This window comes from Solanum stenotomum, chromosome 1, assembly GCF_019186545.1.
Source record: "Solanum stenotomum isolate F172 chromosome 1, ASM1918654v1, whole genome shotgun sequence".
Classification (NCBI taxonomy): domain Eukaryota; kingdom Viridiplantae; phylum Streptophyta; class Magnoliopsida; order Solanales; family Solanaceae; genus Solanum; species Solanum stenotomum.
The window spans coordinates 5658290-5675302 of NC_064282.1; the positions used below are offsets into that span (position 1 = coordinate 5658290).

Below are 17013 nucleotides of genomic sequence, written 5' to 3' on the forward strand. Positions count from 1 at the left end.
GCGTAAGTATTGCGGGGATTAAGTTATATATTTTACGACCTAACTTGATGGTTCTGAAACTAAACTCCTGCCTTACTAGGTATAAGTTTGGTAGAAATTAAGTCATGCATTTTACAACATGACTTGTGGTTATGAAATTGAACTTTTGCCTTTGTTCGGCTGTAAGAATTAAGTTATGCCTTTTTCAACATAACTTGTGGTATCTAAAACTAAACATTTGTCTTGCTTAACATAAATTCTATAGAAATTAAATTATCCATTACCATATAACTTATTATGCATTTTATAGAAGAAAGAAAGCAGGACAAGAATCTCATGGCAGTACGAAGGGGGAGCAGAATCGTATCTGGGACTGGGAGTGGTTTTTCGGATCGATCACAGATTCTCAGTCCCCTTTTTTAGCTTCCACTCCAGTTGACCTCTCTTGTTTTCATTCCACTGTGAGAAGGTAGAGAGCAAAACCAACCCAGCAAACAACTATTGCTATTCCCCTATGAGTAAAACATACTTCTTGCAAGGCTTGTTGTGCTTCTTCATGTGATAGACATCGCAAAAATAGTCCGTTGAACGATCGCCGATCAAGGGCATCGTAATAGTATACAATTTTGGAGCCTTGATGGGTTTCGTAGTCGACCATTTGATAGCTAACTTATGGATTCTGAAATTGACTTTTTACCTCCGTACAAATAAGAAAAATTTAAATCATTTTTTTCATTTTGACTAATTTTGTCATCTTAGTGAAAAGTTCTTTCAAAGAAATGACTAAAAACTTTAATTCTCACCGAACAAAATATATACCTTCTTATCATCTAAAAGTTAGAAATCAAGGGGCCTCTTTGTTAATTATTTGCTATTTTAAATACTTCATCATGTGTCATGGGACATTTTCACTTTTTAATTTCGNCCTATATTTTAGAACTGTTTTAAATTAAGAAAAAACACTTTAGTTATAAAATAAAATAGTAATTTATTATTTAATTATATATATATAAAAAAATTATTATGAATATATGTTTTTTCCATAGGACGTGGGTAGTTCTTTCAAATATGTTATATAATTAAAATTTATTTTTAAATAAATAATTAATATTAAATTTGAAAACTTTTAAAAAAAGAGGAAGAAGAGGAAAAGTTCTAAACGTTAAAAGACAGTTTTTTTGTAGTGATTGAAATTTTTATTTTTAGATTTTTATATTTTAAATTAATTTTAATAATTAATAAATTCTTTTTTTGTGGTGCTGACACGTGGCACTTTTTCTTCTCCTTTTATATATAGATAGATTTTAAATACTTCATCATGTGTCATGGGACATTTTCACTTTTTAATTTCGAAATTTCAAGTTTGATCTATTTTTACTAGAATTATTATTTTTTCTACTACTTTAATAAGTTGCCAAATCAGTTTAGTTACTCTGTTGGCAGTTGGCACTGGGCACCATTATCTTTTTTTTTTTTTTGCTTGGAAGCATAATATCAATACACTTCAAAAATTTATACTGTGCAACTTTATTTTATTTGTTGGTTTCTCGACATTCGACAATAATGACATTTTTAATTTCTTTGATTCTTTTACAAGAGTGTCTTAGCAGTTATTGTCACTTTCTCTCTCCTAATTAATGTGACACATTTTTTGTTTTGATATTCAAGTTGAGTCTTTGTTATTATAATTTATAATATGTCTTTTAAATATTTTAAATCATTATTTATTATGGTTTATAGTATTTTTTACGTTGTTATAAATATAAAAAAAATTATTTTAAAAAAATTTAAGATTTTATATCTTTTTTTATGATCAAAATTAAAAGACTCTAACTCTTAAAATTTTAACTATGCCAAATTAGAAGAGAATATCATCAAACTTCTATTACCATCTCAACTTTTGCATGGTACGACAATATCTTATAAAAAAAATATCAGAATGCCAAAATTGCTATTTCGAAGTAGTTGAATAAATGCTTAATGAATCATTTGGTAGGAAGTATTAGGAGAAGTAGTTTGTGTACTATATCTGATAATATTTAGTACTATGTTTGGTAGAAATTTTGGGTCTATGTATAATTAATCTATACAAATCCATGAATTAGTTATACACCCTACATAACATTAGAGGATATATTACTAATACTTTTCATTTGGTGGTGTTAATAATACATAGGATTTAATACCATGTAATTATGTAAAGATAAAAATATTCTTCAAATCATTTTAATCAATTTGTTTATTTTCTTGATTTTATGTTTTATATTTATATTAGTAAATTTATTTAAATAAATTAGCTTTAAAATTTTACTATTTAGAGAGAGTTGTTTGTTGCTAAATAAATTCAATATAAATCAATAAAATTTTTGAATTGTCAGTTGTTTAACATTTACTAATTGAAAAAGCAAATATATGACGTTTGTGATCTCAATTAAATATATTATTTGTTGATCTATATGTGGTTTTCTAATTATTTGTATTTTGAATAATTTAAATTGCATACATATTAAAAATACAACTTGCAATTTTTATGTGTAAATGTAGATAGTTTATTCGATTTTACTATTGTTTACCGTCTTTTCTGGTTTTAAAATTAGATGGTCTACCTTTTGTAAATTGAAAATTGACGTTTTGTGAGTGATCAATTTATTAAGATAATAATTATTTGCCCTCAAATAATTCAAGTGAGAAAATAACAAATATGACAATAAAATTGTTCTTCTCCTAGCTAGTTAGAGGACCATAAAAAATAATATTGTTCGACAATTATCTACCTTGGTCCGATTACATGAAATAAAAAATCCTATAATAATTCAAGGGTATAATTGGAAAGAAACTTTTTGTAGAGTTTAAATTCAAACACAAGATAAGGTGAGAAGCAATGAACCAAACACTTGATATAAAATAAACTTTGCATTACTAATTCTTGTATTACTAATTTCTTCGTTACTAATCCCTACTTTATTATTCTTTGTACCAAACAATTGGACCACTTTATATGGACTGGTGCCTTTCTTTTTCCTCAATACTTTTTATAGACAAGATCATATTAATGAGTAGTCTTTTTTAGAATAATTGTCAAATTAAAGAATGTTGTCATGAGTCACAGTAAAACACTGTATACTGACTGTATTATTGAAAGTAAACAGAGAAAATTAATAGTGTATATTGACTGAATTATTGAAATTAATCTTATTCCATAATATGCAATGGTGCAGAACAATACCAACTGAATTGTTAAATTCCAAATGAGGAAAAAGCTTAGCTCAACCACAATAACTCATCACATGCATTTCACCATAGTTACTATTTCTGCATTTACTACTTGAGAAGAAAAAAAGAAGCAAATATTCTATCTACAAGAATTTTCAGTGTTATATTTTTCGCCTCCGCTTATAGTATTTTCTTCTATTCTCTTAAAGTTTGACAACAAAAGAGAAGATGGAAAAGGGCTTCGTCAAGATTTTCTCCCCTGAAAAAAGTGGAAAGCGGCTCGTAAGTTGTTTATCCATCTTTTTTGAAATAGTTACATTCTTGAATTTTAACTTTGAAATATTTTTCTATATGATATTAGTTGTTTCTATGATATGGTCAATTTATGAAGAAATTGATGTTGTTTAACTTGTTTGTTTGTTTTTCACAGAAAATTCCTACATGTTTTACATATTACAAGAATGAAAAATTACCCAAGAAAATTTATCTTAGAGATCGATTTGGCAATATGTGGCCTATAGGAGTGAACAAAATAGGAGGAAAATTTTATTTTCAATATGGATGGGAGAAATTTATTGAGGACAATACTGTAGAGGTTGGAGACTTTCTTATTTTTGATTATGATGGAAATAGAATATTTGACTTTAAATTACTTGGAAGAACTAAATGTGAAAAGAAAGGAGTTGGAGGTTTAAAATTGACAGTGAAAGAGGAGGAAGTGGAAGAAATGAGTGTTGAACATCAAAAGAGTGCAGACCCAAAAGGGAAGAATTGGGCTAGTGATAACTTCAATAGTTCTTCTTCTGATGATAATGATGTGGAGTACATGGGAGAAGAAGAAGAGGATGAGGACGAGGAATATAAAGAGACTAAAAAGGTACCATGTCACGCGGAAGAGGAAGAAGAAGAACAAGAAGACGATGAAGATGAAGAGGAGGAATATGAAGAAGAAGAAAAAGAAGAAGAGGAGGAGGAGGAGGACGACGAAAGTGAGGAGGGAGAGAATCAAAGAGCTAACACACTTAAGAAAAAAGTGTCACGGTCAAAAGGTAAACACAAATTAATATTTTTATATCTACTTCTTTGTTTTATTTTATGTGTCATTCAATTCTTTTCTTGTCAGTATTTTTTTTTAAAAAAAGATCGTTGTATATTTGGAGATCATCTTGTAGTCATATAAATGATTAAGACAACAAGTTCTAAAGGATTTTATAAAGGTTCAATTGTTTTGTTCGCTAACAAAACAAGCCTAAGGGTGCTTTTTGTTAGTTTTTGGAATAAAGTTAAATTTCATTTCTTAATACTTTTGGTACATGTTAAAATTTTTCTTTCTTTCTTAAATTCATGTTAATAAAATACCACCATGTAAAATTACACGGGTAGAGTATTTGTGTTTCATGAGATTTTGTTTATGAACCAAACCAACTAAAATTAGATGCAAAACAGCCTTTGCTTGCAAGGTGAGGAATCGTCATGACCATTTTGGTGTAGCTATATTCAAAAGTGGACGTGCAACTCAGCCAAAAAATCCTTACTTTGTAGCGAAAATACGATCAAAGAGGAGAGATCAACTGGTAATTATAATCCTTCAACTATTTCGTGAATGATTTGTAGTTCAATCGTTCTATCATTTTATTTCACAAAGCCTTTGTTCCCAATTCAGTACGTTCCGGTCGATGTGGTAAAGGACTACAAACTTGAACTCCCTTCAAGTATGACCATTCGCGACTCTGTTGGCAGAGAATTTGTGACGAAACTCAAGAAGTGGAAGGACGGTAGAATATGGCTAGTTGGTGGATGGCGCAGTTTATGTAGATGGAACCTTGTGGAGAAAAATGACCATTGTATTTGTGAATTTGTGAGAGGAAAGCGCAACAAAGACCTTCACTTACAAGTTCAAGTTCTCCATGAAGGAGAAAGTTCTATTATATTTTAGACAAGAAAAATAAGATCAGAGTTGTCACTCTTTCTTAAGCTACTTTCAATTGTGTACTTCTACCCCTTTTCTTTTTTTTCCAAAGCCAAGATTGGAGTTTTCTGTTGCATCTTTCTAATTGATATACTGGAGATGAACTCCTTCACATATGGTCAAAGCTTATTGTCCCTACTGATGTTTTCTGGTGCGTAGATATATTCATTTGGCTTCATGATGGTTGGCAAGAATTTATGGAACAATTAGTCTGTTGTCTATTGGTACTTTTTACTTACCAAATATGGACATTACTTATGTTTCATTGTCCACATATTTCACTGAGATGAATTTATCAATTTTAAGAGTCATGGCAATGCTAAGTTACGTGATGTTAGTTATAAATAATGACATGAAATGTAAGGGGTGAAGAATGACGAGAGGAAACAATCATTAGTAAGATGTAAATTCGCGCTCCGTATGCCCAAATTTTGGAATAGTACAGTTACTATGAAGTATTACATATAACCAAAACTGCTGCTGCTACAAGTTTTTCAACAACCCAAGAAAAATATTGGAGAAAACAGTAAATTCCAATAGTACAAATAACTTATGGTCTGATTAAACGCCAGGAAACAATGCCGAACTGGTCACTCCAACATGCGCAGTAAATACTGTCATATACCCTTTGCCCTACCATTCACTGATTCAAAGCAGGAAACATGTCCCTCAGTTGAGCTACACAATCAGGTTCCAGAGCCTCAAGAAACAAGGCCCTCTGTTCAAGATCTGTTAAGACCTGAATCACTTTGCCAAAAAACTTACGAACATCAGCTCGTCGTGATGCCTTATCGGGCATATTTTTCAACAACACATTAACAAGACAGCCTAACTTGGCAAGATGGCTGCCTAACTTGGTAAAATGGCCGTTGTCATCAGGGTTTGAAGAAACAAACGATTTTAACATCTCAAAGACCAGTTCAAGAGCTTCAATTTGTCGAAACTGTAGCTTCGCACTAGCACATTTCTCCAAAAGGAACCCAAATAGAGGATATCCAATCCGTGGTCGCCTTTTAAAGACTTCTTTTAGAAACTCGCACTTCATTCGAGTACTTTTACTATCTAAGTAGCCCTCCAGTTTTTCTCTGAATATACAAGAAACCTCCTCAAGTTCAGATTCTGGACGTTTTTTCAGATCAATCATCTTCAAAATCCAAAATGTTGAACTCTGGGCAAGAGAATTGATCATTTTGTATCTATTCAAGGCAGCAGACAGCTTTTTCTTTGACAAACTAGAAGCAGATTTCTTTTTCTTGAAAGGTTTTGCTGCCAGCACCAAGTTCCTTTCCAAGAGAGACTTAAGAACTGGGAACTCGATGACTTCACCTTTTGGATGGTCCTTTGCCTTGAAGATTTTCTTCTGTAAAATTCCCCAAATTCGCTGGCCAAGTTGTTCGTTACCTTCCGTAGTATGAGGGTTTACAAATGCATGAGCTAGGCTTGAGAATATTTTCACTACTTTTGGCTTCTCTGCAAAATGGAAAATTTAAATAGCAATTAACACCTTAATGAATCAATAAGATCAAACAAATAGTGCCGTTGGGTTCATGATAACACTAACAATTGAAACACAAAAGGTAGCTGCAGTGTAGCTGCAGTGCTTAATACAAGAGGAACAAAAGCCTCAGATCATGATATTCAGCCATAAGATCAAAGTGTATGCCGAAGAATCTTTTATTCATGGTATTCAGCATAGGTAATATTTTCAAGGAGAATCGACAGAAACAAAGCCATACATGCAGAACTAAAATAGAAAGGCTGAAAAGAGGAGTTTGATAGGAATGCCATACCATAGAAAGATGCCCAAAGTGATTGATATATAAGAATAGTGAGTCCAACAACATTTTAAGGAGACGTTAGGCATCTACGGGCCAACATGTATACAAGACAAATACGGTTGAAATGTGAAAACTAAAGTGGAAGTACGGTGAATTAAATTGAACAAAATGAGAAATGATGACACACCAGAGGAGCAATTAGTACATGTAAAATAAAATGAGAAAAGTTAGTCTAAATTGATTTAGCCTCAAAATGCATCAATATGTAGGTGCACAAAATTATGATTGAAAGTAATAAAAAAGATAAAGCAGACATGAATCACAAATTGGGAAGAGTTGACAAGGACTTAACCAATGTGAACTTAGTTAAGAAAAGGAGCAAAGAATCCACATAGGCGATACCAACCAGTTAGAAAGAAGGTGTTAGCTGTTGTTGTTGATACATTTACACTGATCAAAAGCTCTATCAAAGAAGCTTTTATTTTGGTTAAAACTTGTATGTCTACCCTAGTTTCATCATGATGATCATGCCACAAAGCTAATCATGAAAAAATGAGATCATGCTTTGAAATCAAGTTAGACAATGGTTGCTGGGAGAGTTATCAGTTATGCAGGTTGGTATGAGTAATGTTTGAGTTTAGCTATGAAGGAATAAGTAATGTGGGGGTCAGATATGTAGAGCTTGGTTATGTAGGGATCACAATGCATGAATTATTTCTTCAAATATTTGTTTTTCCGGTTATCCCCTCACTTGTGGGATTACATAGTATATGTGGTTGTTAATATTTGTTTTGTTGTATAAGAAACTAATATACATTATATAATTCTTAAAATAAAAAACTTACTAACAATGCATGATAAAACGTTAGATCTATAAAAATGATGCAAGGTACAAAACTGGGAATGAAAGCACCATAACCAAAGACAAAAATTTAACTGTGGAGTAATAGAGGATAAATTTATCATTGTAGTACTTTAATCCATGTATTACCAATCCTTTTATTAATTATTCCATTTTCTACTCCACATAAAATAATACATATTTTAACTCATAACTTAAACCTGTAATATATGTGGGATTGCAAAATAATAACCAACCACTGTACTCGGGTTTGCTGAGTTCTAAACAAAGCAACTAAAGAACTACCAAAGATGATAAAAGTATGCTACTTTAAATACATGAATCATCCCCATCCTAGCGAGGAAACAGCAATCCCAGTGAATGAAGAAAGACTTGCCTGGATTTTCGTGTAGGTAAATCTCCAGCAACGAGAGGACACGAAGTTTGAAGAGGGCAAGCTGTGAATGAGCAGTTTCACTACCAGCCTGGTTCTTCTTAGCATTGAACATTTTAGCAAGATGGGTGTCCAGGCGGAACATTGCATCATCATCTAATCCCTCATCAGAATCATCATCAGAAGCTACAGGAAGTTCTGAGCTAACACCCTCAACACCAACTACTGTCTCTGAGTCATCCGCATGTTCATACCTCTCCGCAGTTTCATCCATCTCTGCTTCATCAGATTCCTCAGCTTCTTCAATGTCAAGAACGTCGTCATCATCGTCATCTTCATTCTCACTGTCAGTTTCTTGGTGTCTGGCTGGTTTGAGATCTTTCTTTATAACCCGCAACATTCGATGTAACCCATCATCCGTGACATCTTCACAAAAACATTTGAAAACCTATAAAGAAAACAATGTTTTTAAGTAGGTGAAGAAGAGCCTGAGCAACAGCACCTATTGCGGAGATCCACACAAACTCGTCAAGTACTTCAAAAAGAGAAACACAATTAAAAAGAACACAAACAATCAATTTTCAAGTATTCATACATGCACACAAAGGTATTGCCTAGTAGTCAATGAGGTGGTTCGAGTCGTGAGGTCTCCATTCAAATCCCAATGGAATCAAAAACACTCCAATGATTTCTTCCCCTTTACCTAAGACTTGGTGGATGGATTACGCAGTACTTGTGAAGGTGGGAGGTGCGTACCTATGGAGTTAATTAAAGTGCGCACAAACTAGCCCAGACTCCAAGGTTATCCAAAAAGAATACAAACATGAGCATTTTTGCAAAAAAAAAAAAAAAAAAGTTCCAATCAATTTCCATGTACTCATACTATGCGTCTACTACGTGCTTTTAATGTTGAGTATCAATGGACAAGGAAAGATGGTGGAGAGCTATTGACATCTCATCCTCTTTCACCTCTAGAAAGATAGATGGGGAGGAGCATCAAAAGAACATGAAAATATTTTTTTTGCATGATAAGCAAACTCTATAACGAAGAGATCAGCAAAAACATGTTCTAATAAATTCTTATATTTGACCATGTCAAGTTAATTTCAAATATGATAGTATTATTATAAGGTGTTTTTCCAAAGTGAAGATCATAAATTTTAACAATTTGAGAAAAGATTAAAGAGTTCAATTTGTTTAAAACTAACCGAAGAGGAAACATAGAAAAACAAGACGGAGTACCATTGATATAAAACCACAACAGGTGTATCCCAACAAAGGAATTAAATGAAGCGCTGCATTCACTATTTTCATTCTCATCAAATAATTAACGGTAAATCCATGTGCAAAACTACGGAAAAAGGATGACCGAGTCCTGTATTCAGAATGTGCAAGTTAGGAGCACATCACAAGTGTGAATCTTGCCGTACAAAAAAGCCTAATGTTTAAGCGCAGAAGGGTAGAAGGCCGAACCAATTATCCACCGAGTTTCAAACTTTGCGTCATTGGACATGAGAGATGTCCTGGTTATAAAAACCACATCTTCCTTTAGAGAAAGCTTGCAGTGCTAAAGGTGAATTTTGTGCTTAAAATTTGAAAATTACCTTTCAACAATTAATAAGGAAAAAGGAAAAAGAAAAGATATCTATCTATCATACAACTAAATAGACCCAACCATCCAGCATAAGTAACAATGAAATATCATCATGAATTTTGTTTCCCAGGAGAAATATTGCACTACCTAGGGGTGTTCACAATTGGTGAAAAAATTTTAAAAACCGAAGAGCGAACCTAACAGATTACATAAATCATGGTCACTAATTAGAGAGGGCCAAGGTATAATGAGGAAAAATCAACATTGGTGATACCAATTAGTTGCGACTAAATTATAGTCATGTTGGTACGCTTACTTTGAGTCCAATTTTGACTAGGGAGTCATCTAGTTTTTTCTCAAGAGGCTTTTTTTTATTTGACAATTTTTTCTCAAGAGGTTAGTTTGCCAGTAAAATATGTAAAGAACTTCTAGTGCTAAAAAATATTGAGATGGGTCTAAATGGAGCAACATGAACAGTGAAAATTCATATCACCTACACCACCTAATAGCTTGAGATTGAGAACTCAAGACTTCTAAGACAAAACATCCATGCAAGTAAAAACTTCACTTCCTTTTAGGTTTCTACTCTTATTAATTTGGTCAAAAAGATTCAGAATGAAGTTCACATCAAAATACAGTAGGTGCAATAATGCATTAGGAATAATGACTAGCATGTCACAAGGCCAGGGTTTTGGGGAATATTAAATCACCATAAGAACTGATGGGATATTATGCTTTTTTTCTGTTGTTTACCTGCTCAATGGCGGTCCGCATCGGCGCTGATGACTGTGGCAGCAACGAAAGCATAGTGTCCACTAGAACATCCATGAATTCAGGACTATCATCTCCCTCTGCTTCATCATCTCCAGAGGAAGCAAGAAGATCAGAAGATCGAAAAGCTTTGGTACAGCAAATAACCAATTCAGACGCGGCTTCAGAAAATTCTTGAGGGCGAAGTAGGACTTGAAGCAACAATTGTATCAGAAGGTACCTCATGGAACGCAACTTATTTTTGGCAATACCTGGACCCAAGTTTCTCTCCTGCCATTGTTGGGAGAAAAGATTAAGGTCAGAGAAGAAAAGGATTAGCAATCAAACTTCTTCACAGATAATATTGATAAGTTTTCACTTTCCTGTACACGGTGAATAGTGGTTAATATGCATAAATAGAATACAAGTTGTTGATGGCAATAATTAATATAAGATAAGTAATAACAAGTTATGGCTGTTTCAGATAAGAGCTTACTGAGATACCTCACACCAAAGTTGGAGTATGTTCTTATCAAACAATAAAAGAGAGAATTAAAAGGCCTAAAGCAAGCGGCTTTGGTTTCACACAGAAACAAAACTTTGACTAGTGTTGAGGTCAGTAACATTATTACGATTCTACAAAATGAGGCAACACAAAATAACACCTGTCTTGAGAGCTGAGACTCCATAGCCTGCAATTTCTTGATAGCTTTTTCATCATCGTCGCCCAAGGACCTAAACAGCGAAACTGAAGGAATGTTTCGCAATGTGGTAAGAAATCTCATGAAATAAGCTCCAAGATCATTAGCTTCAAGACCACTAGGCACAACTTGAGGTCCTTCGCCTTTTTGAGCATTTGATAGCAGTAATTGCAGCTGCTCAATGCACATCCTACAAAGAGCACTTGAAATGGCAGACTTTGGCCACCTAAATTTTTCTTCCAATTCAAAAGATGTCACCTCAGTTCCAAGTGTCGAAGAAAATAGACCCTGCACTGCCAAAAATTTTAGAATTTCTCTTTGGACCCTAAACTTTGCATTTGTATCCAGAGATAAATGCTTCAAGCTATTGAGAAGTGACTCTACAACCCATCCTTTCAAAAAATCTGACGTTCCTACTGCTCCAATAGAATCCTTATCTTCTAAGGAACCAATTTCTGAGTTGTCATCTGTAGTTTGACTCTGATCTGAAGTCTCCTCTGAAGCACGAGCTTCATCCAGGAACATGTCAACTAAGTTCTGAATGAGAAGCATGCATCCAGACTCAGTTTTGAACTCAGCCATCAACTCTTTAACTGTTTTTGACCTGGTGAAGCAATCAAACTTCCCATTACTATGTTTCTGTAAAGCCATAATTACTGCCATTCTTCTAACATCATCATGCTTGACCCACTCAGAAAATTCTCTTAAAAAGTATTGACTGGCTTTGAATAGATTAGTGTCTTTCGCGGAAAGTACATCCTTTAAGCACTGTACAACTTTGTAAGACAGGACGTTGTAGATGCACGATGTCGGCAGTTTTGGAAGGAGAAGCAGCAAAACATTGAACGCCAAATTCTTGCAATTATGAGATGATGGAAGAAGTGATCCTTCAATGATAACTTCACAAAAGTTTTTAAGATTTTTCTCAATATCTTCTTCTGCTGAGCTACCCTTGCGGCCTTTTTTGTGCTTCCTTGTGGAATTTAAAGCTGCTGAGGGATCAAAATCTTGTTGAACGTTTTCAGGTAAAAGAATATTTACCAAGGAATACCATACACTATGAGTTCGTGGCAAGCAGAAGTGGGATTCCTGCACATAAAGTCGACAAATCAAACTATAAACAATCTGTTTCAAGGAAAGAAAATGAAGAAGTTCAGTAGCACCTTCAAGCAATTGGAAAGCAAGGACAAATGTTCCACACTGAAAAGCCGGCTGGGGCTATAAGGAAACGGCAGAAGCTTGCCAAAATCTTTGTTATCAACACCAGTTTTTTCACGTATGGCAAGGGCAAGAAGCAAAGCATCAGGATTTCCAACTTCCATTGCACTTTCAAACCACTCTTTAAGACCAGGAGCTTCAAGTACATGGTTCAATGAAACTTCGACAGGTAACTGGCATGGCAAAAATATGGATGGTGAGACGGCTAAACCGAATGCAGCCTAAGCAAAGACCACAAATAGAGGACAAGGACAACATGCTGAAGCAAAAATACACTAAATGAAGAAAGTTAAATGGACAACATGCTGAAGCAAAAATACACTAAATGAAGAAAGTTAAATCGGCAGCATAACAAAACCACATCTTAGTAGTAGGAAGAGGTGATATTATTTGGATAAGCGAATAACATTTTCTTGCCCAAAAATAAGTAAGATGTAACGGGAAGAGTAGGAAGAGATGATGTTTTATAGGCAAGTGAAAAAGATACTGAAAGTTTAATAAGGGGATGTATGAGCTCATACAAGTTTATAATGACGCAAGAAAAGCCAATCAGTGAAGTCATTTTCAATAGATAACTAAAGTGAATGTACTAAGAATAAATTTGCAATTCATGGGATTGTAAAAGTGAAAGACCTTGTCAACCAATTCCAAAATAATTGAGACAGCAGGCTCTTGTAAGTAGAGCTTCTTTTTTGCCAGCCAGACAAGAGAACCAACAAATTCTTTAATATAAGGAGTGTTCTTATCAGCAGTCCACTCTAAAGTTAATCTCCCTGATCTTGCAATAGCTCCGTAAGCAAATAAGCGTCCCAATAGGCAATCTTTCATGTCCTACAAAACCAAGTTAAACTTTTCAGACAGACCATAAGAAAACTATTAGTTCACAAAAGGAGATCCTTCCCACCTGACCCTTCATGGAAGAAGAGATTTCCAATAATTCAACAATAAGCTTCAACAGGGCATCCACTTTTATGCATGGAACAGCACCAACCAAAACTGTCATGCCTAATGCAAACCCTTGCCTTGCACACTGCACAAATAAGGAAACAGATAAGGCTTTATATGGGAACATTCAGTTCATCGAGACAACCATGGCACATGGAACTATAAGCAGAAGAGACACCTGTCTCTAAGCCTACATTATTTCATTTAACCTTTAATTCAAAACTGTAGAGCATAGGACTACTAAAAAAATTCAATGGCACAAGCTGTGAGTATCTACCTGCAAGTGTGATCATAAGGTAACCTTTTATGGTTCTATTATAAAATAAAATAACATTTTAAAGGTCAAGACAGGAAAGACAGCCTAAGCATCATATTGTGCAATACAACCTTTCCAGCATGAATATGCTTTCATCAGATGGGTATGTCAACAAGAACCCATAGAGATATAAGTCTCCCTAAAAATTATTCAACAATAAAATGAAAATGGGAAGGCATATAGCCCTTATTGAAGCATTCAAATTAAATCGTCAATATAATAATGCACTAATTTTAAACAAACCCACAGAACATTGTGCTAAAAGTTAACCTAACCCACCTCTCTTGATGAAGAAACGCCCCGAATTAGCCTCCGAACTGCATATCTCAACGAAGGGGCACAGTTGTTCAACCCATCATCCTTTTCAGCTTCCAATTTGAGCTGTCCCTCAACCACTTCCTTGTTCTCTAGAATATCGTAAGCCTTCTGAACTTCAAGCAACTCAGCAACTAAAGAATTAGCAGCTGCTTCTCTAATGGAAGCCTCAGCAGCTGCAAGGTCCTTAAATACAGCAATGTGGAACTCAGGCAATCCACTAGTAGTGGGAGAAATTGCCGCACTCTTATTATTTTTCAATTCAGAAGACACCACTACTTGCTTGGCTTCAGTTTTTTTCTCGGACTCCACTCTGCGCCTCTCTTTGTCTACAGCTCTTTTTTGCTTCTTCTTCTCCATGGGATTGCTAGAAATGTGAGAGGTTGATGGGGTATCAGGTCCCTCCGTTTCGGCCTTCCTTTTTTTCTTGTCTTTCTTCATTTTATCTCTTGACTGCTCAGACCCAACCGTCTCCATGCTCATAATTCCAATATTTGTCTATCATGTCAAATGTCCAAGTTGTGAGGTACTAAAAAATAGTACAACATTTTCTAAGATGAAAATAAATATAAAAAATTGCAAAGATCCTAAGTTCAATTTTGGTAGTTCCTAAAATACATAAAATTTTGAAAACTTTTAGAAAATGTTTTCTTGATGAAAATAGAACGACATTAAGCTTAAATTCCTCAATATTAATCTATATTCTGAGAGAAAACAAAATTGCAAAGTTCTAGAATTATTTCATTAATTCAGATACAGACACATGTTAATGCATAAACCCTATTATACGCAGTTTATTCAGCATCTAAACTTGTCAAAGCCAAAATTTCACTTAACCCAACCTACATCTTCCAAAGCAAAACTTCTATAGTACTCCTTCCATCCCAATTTATGTGGCACCCTTACATTTTTAGCCTTGTCCCAAAAAGAATGTCACTTTTCCTTGTTTGGCAGCACCCCATTTTACCCTTAGGGTGATTGCGAAGAAAAATCAACTAAAAGTAAAAGAAAGCATTAAAGTGACTTTAATAACGGCAATTTGGCAAACATAACAAAGTTTTCCCAAATATCTTGAATTCCATGCTCACAGGGAAGTATTTCACAGGATAGTCAAAAAAGAATTGCAGATTTTATTTTGTGGAACTGTGACACAGATAGTTACATAATTTTTTTAATATTTCATAAATAAAAAAATAGTAGTAATAAACTTCAGCCGGTAGAAATATAACCGGCTTAATAAAACCTATTAGTTGTTCACACATACTTTCATTCAATGTAATCCAACTTCAATCTCTATAACAATTGAACAAATTCTCTGTTCCACAATCAACCATAAACTCAGCTAAACCATCAATGATATAAATCAACCACAATAACAGAACACAAACATAACAGGGTGAAAAAATAACTCACAGTTTTATAGGCGGCGGACACAGAAGAGGTAGTTCACGGCTAGGAGAGATTGAGCAAGGCGGCGGCTGTGCGGCCAACGCTACTTTATAACTGTAAAGGGGAAGTTCAGTGTTAGGGTTTAGGGTTTTAGCGAGAGGCAAAGAAAAAGGGGAAATAGATTAGAAGTAGCTGTGATTCAACTGAAGGATCTGAAAAATATCCAATTTTGGTCGAAATTGATGTTTTGATATTAAATTTTATGGAGGATCTATTACCCTAAACTATTTAATAGTGTACTTTTTACTCCCGAACCAGAAGCAGACCCACGTGGGTTCCAGGGGTTCACCCGAACCTCCTCGGCAAAAAATTACGCGGTATATATAAGGTTAATTTTCTGTATTTATGTAGATATATATATTTTGAACCCCCTCAATGACAAGGAGAAATTGATGGCCCGCTGGCACGACCCTTGGAAATTAAGCTTCTCGTCCAAGTGTTTGAATCCCTTGTGAACGTTTTATTTTTTTCTTTTAAGTTTCAGTCTTCTTCTTTTTTTAGTATCAGTTCTGTTTTTCGCGTTTGTTTTTTAGTTTCTTATTTTATAAAATATGCTAAAAGTGTGGTTTTAAACCCAAAAAAAATTAAGGGTCAGCCACTAAAACTATATACTACTACTTCCTTAAAATTTTGTTTTGTTGGCTTATTTACACGTTTATACTTTTATTTTTCGAACCCACTAAACGAAAATCCTAGGTCCGCCACTGCCTAAACTATTTAATAGTGTATTTTAAAGGTATATATGTGTCCATGTGGACACAATACTATTTATAATTTTGCATTATTTTTTATGTCCACGTGGGCAAATATATATGTTTAAAATACGGTATTATATAGTCTGGAGGTAATAGGTCCTCATTAAAGTTTGGATCCATAACAACAATTTCGACCAAAATAGAGATATTTTTCAGACCCTTATCCCTTCAACTTATATTCTCACGTTTTATTGTTTGATTCAACTTTAACAGCCAAAATACTAATAGTAATTTAGTCAGCTGTGATTATTTTTATATATTCAAGATTTGAAAAAATGGAAAAATTGTGTTTAGTTGAAGTATGCCCCATATATTACCGACTAAATATTTTTAAAAGTTCTTGTTTTATTTAATTTTAAAGGATTTTTAAAAAGCCCTTATAATAATCTTTGTTCTTTTAATAATTTTTCACTTGAAATTCTCTGGTTGAAAAGGATTTGAAGTTGTAATTTAATTTTTGCTTTAAGCATTGGATATTCAAATCTACTAGCTTGATTAATATGAATTCGAGCCTCCTGTGTTTAATAATAAATGTGTGATGTTCCCTATTGATATTTGAATTTTCTAAATTCAACTAAGATCATTAATGATATACGATGCTTCTTATCGAAAAGTTTCGCTTTCTTTAAGCACTAAGCAAATAAATCTCAAAAGTTATGTTCAATGCATTCACAGTAAATATTGAGAAGTGATAATTCTTTTTAAATTAATGGGTTCAGAAGTTACGTTCAATGCTTCTTGAAGGGTTGCATCCAAAAAAAAAAAACAATATCAAACAAATCTTCATCTTAATTTA

General features: G+C 33.8%; 3 protein-coding genes across 11 annotated transcripts in view; 1 reads left to right on the forward strand and 2 right to left on the reverse strand.

Annotated features, from left to right (window-relative positions):
• LOC125847314 (heat shock 70 kDa protein, mitochondrial) overlaps positions 1–17013 on the reverse strand; it is a 39941-nt gene that overhangs the window by 18581 nt on the left and 4347 nt on the right. The window lies entirely within an intron of this gene.
• Positions 3290–5381, forward strand: LOC125847379 (B3 domain-containing protein At5g60140-like). Its single transcript, XM_049527015.1, has 4 exons — positions 3290–3474; positions 3623–4241; positions 4639–4766; positions 4856–5381. The coding sequence occupies exons 1-4, from the start codon at positions 3421–3423 to the stop codon at positions 5126–5128; spliced, it is 1074 nt and encodes a 357-aa protein (XP_049382972.1). The 5' UTR covers positions 3290–3420; the 3' UTR covers positions 5129–5381.
• Positions 5541–15582, reverse strand: LOC125847305 (rDNA transcriptional regulator pol5). The gene is made up of 9 exons (XM_049526956.1): positions 15427–15582; positions 13978–14511; positions 13342–13467; positions 13071–13268; positions 12383–12610; positions 11184–12308; positions 10522–10809; positions 8178–8622; positions 5541–6631 (listed from the first exon to the last, which is right to left on the reverse strand). Exons 2-9 carry the CDS (start codon positions 14494–14496, stop codon positions 5802–5804), a joined length of 3759 nt encoding a protein of 1252 aa, XP_049382913.1. The 5' UTR covers positions 14497–14511; positions 15427–15582; the 3' UTR covers positions 5541–5801.

What these genes read in the sequence shown, in the direction of transcription:
- LOC125847379 (XM_049527015.1), top strand. Translation starts at nt 3,421, where the DNA reads ATGGAAAAGGGCTTCGTCAAGATTTTCTCCCCTGAAAAAAGTGGAAAG. An exon ending in AAAAAAGTGGAAAGCGGCTC is followed by an intron (nt 3,475 to 3,622) that starts GTAAGTTGTTTA and finishes TGTTTTTCACAG; the next exon opens with AAAATTCCTACATGTTTTAC. An exon ending in CAAAGAGGAGAGATCAACTG is followed by an intron (nt 4,767 to 4,855) that starts GTAATTATAATC and finishes TTCCCAATTCAG; the next exon opens with TACGTTCCGGTCGATGTGGT.
- LOC125847305 (XM_049526956.1), bottom strand. Translation starts at nt 14,496, where the DNA reads ATGAGCATGGAGACGGTTGGGTCTGAGCAGTCAAGAGATAAAATGAAG. An exon ending in CTTCTTCCATGAAGGGTCAG is followed by an intron (nt 13,269 to 13,341) that starts GTGGGAAGGATC and finishes TTGGTTTTGTAG; the next exon opens with GACATGAAAGATTGCCTATT. An exon ending in TGCTTTCCAATTGCTTGAAG is followed by an intron (nt 12,309 to 12,382) that starts GTGCTACTGAAC and finishes CTTTATGTGCAG; the next exon opens with GAATCCCACTTCTGCTTGCC.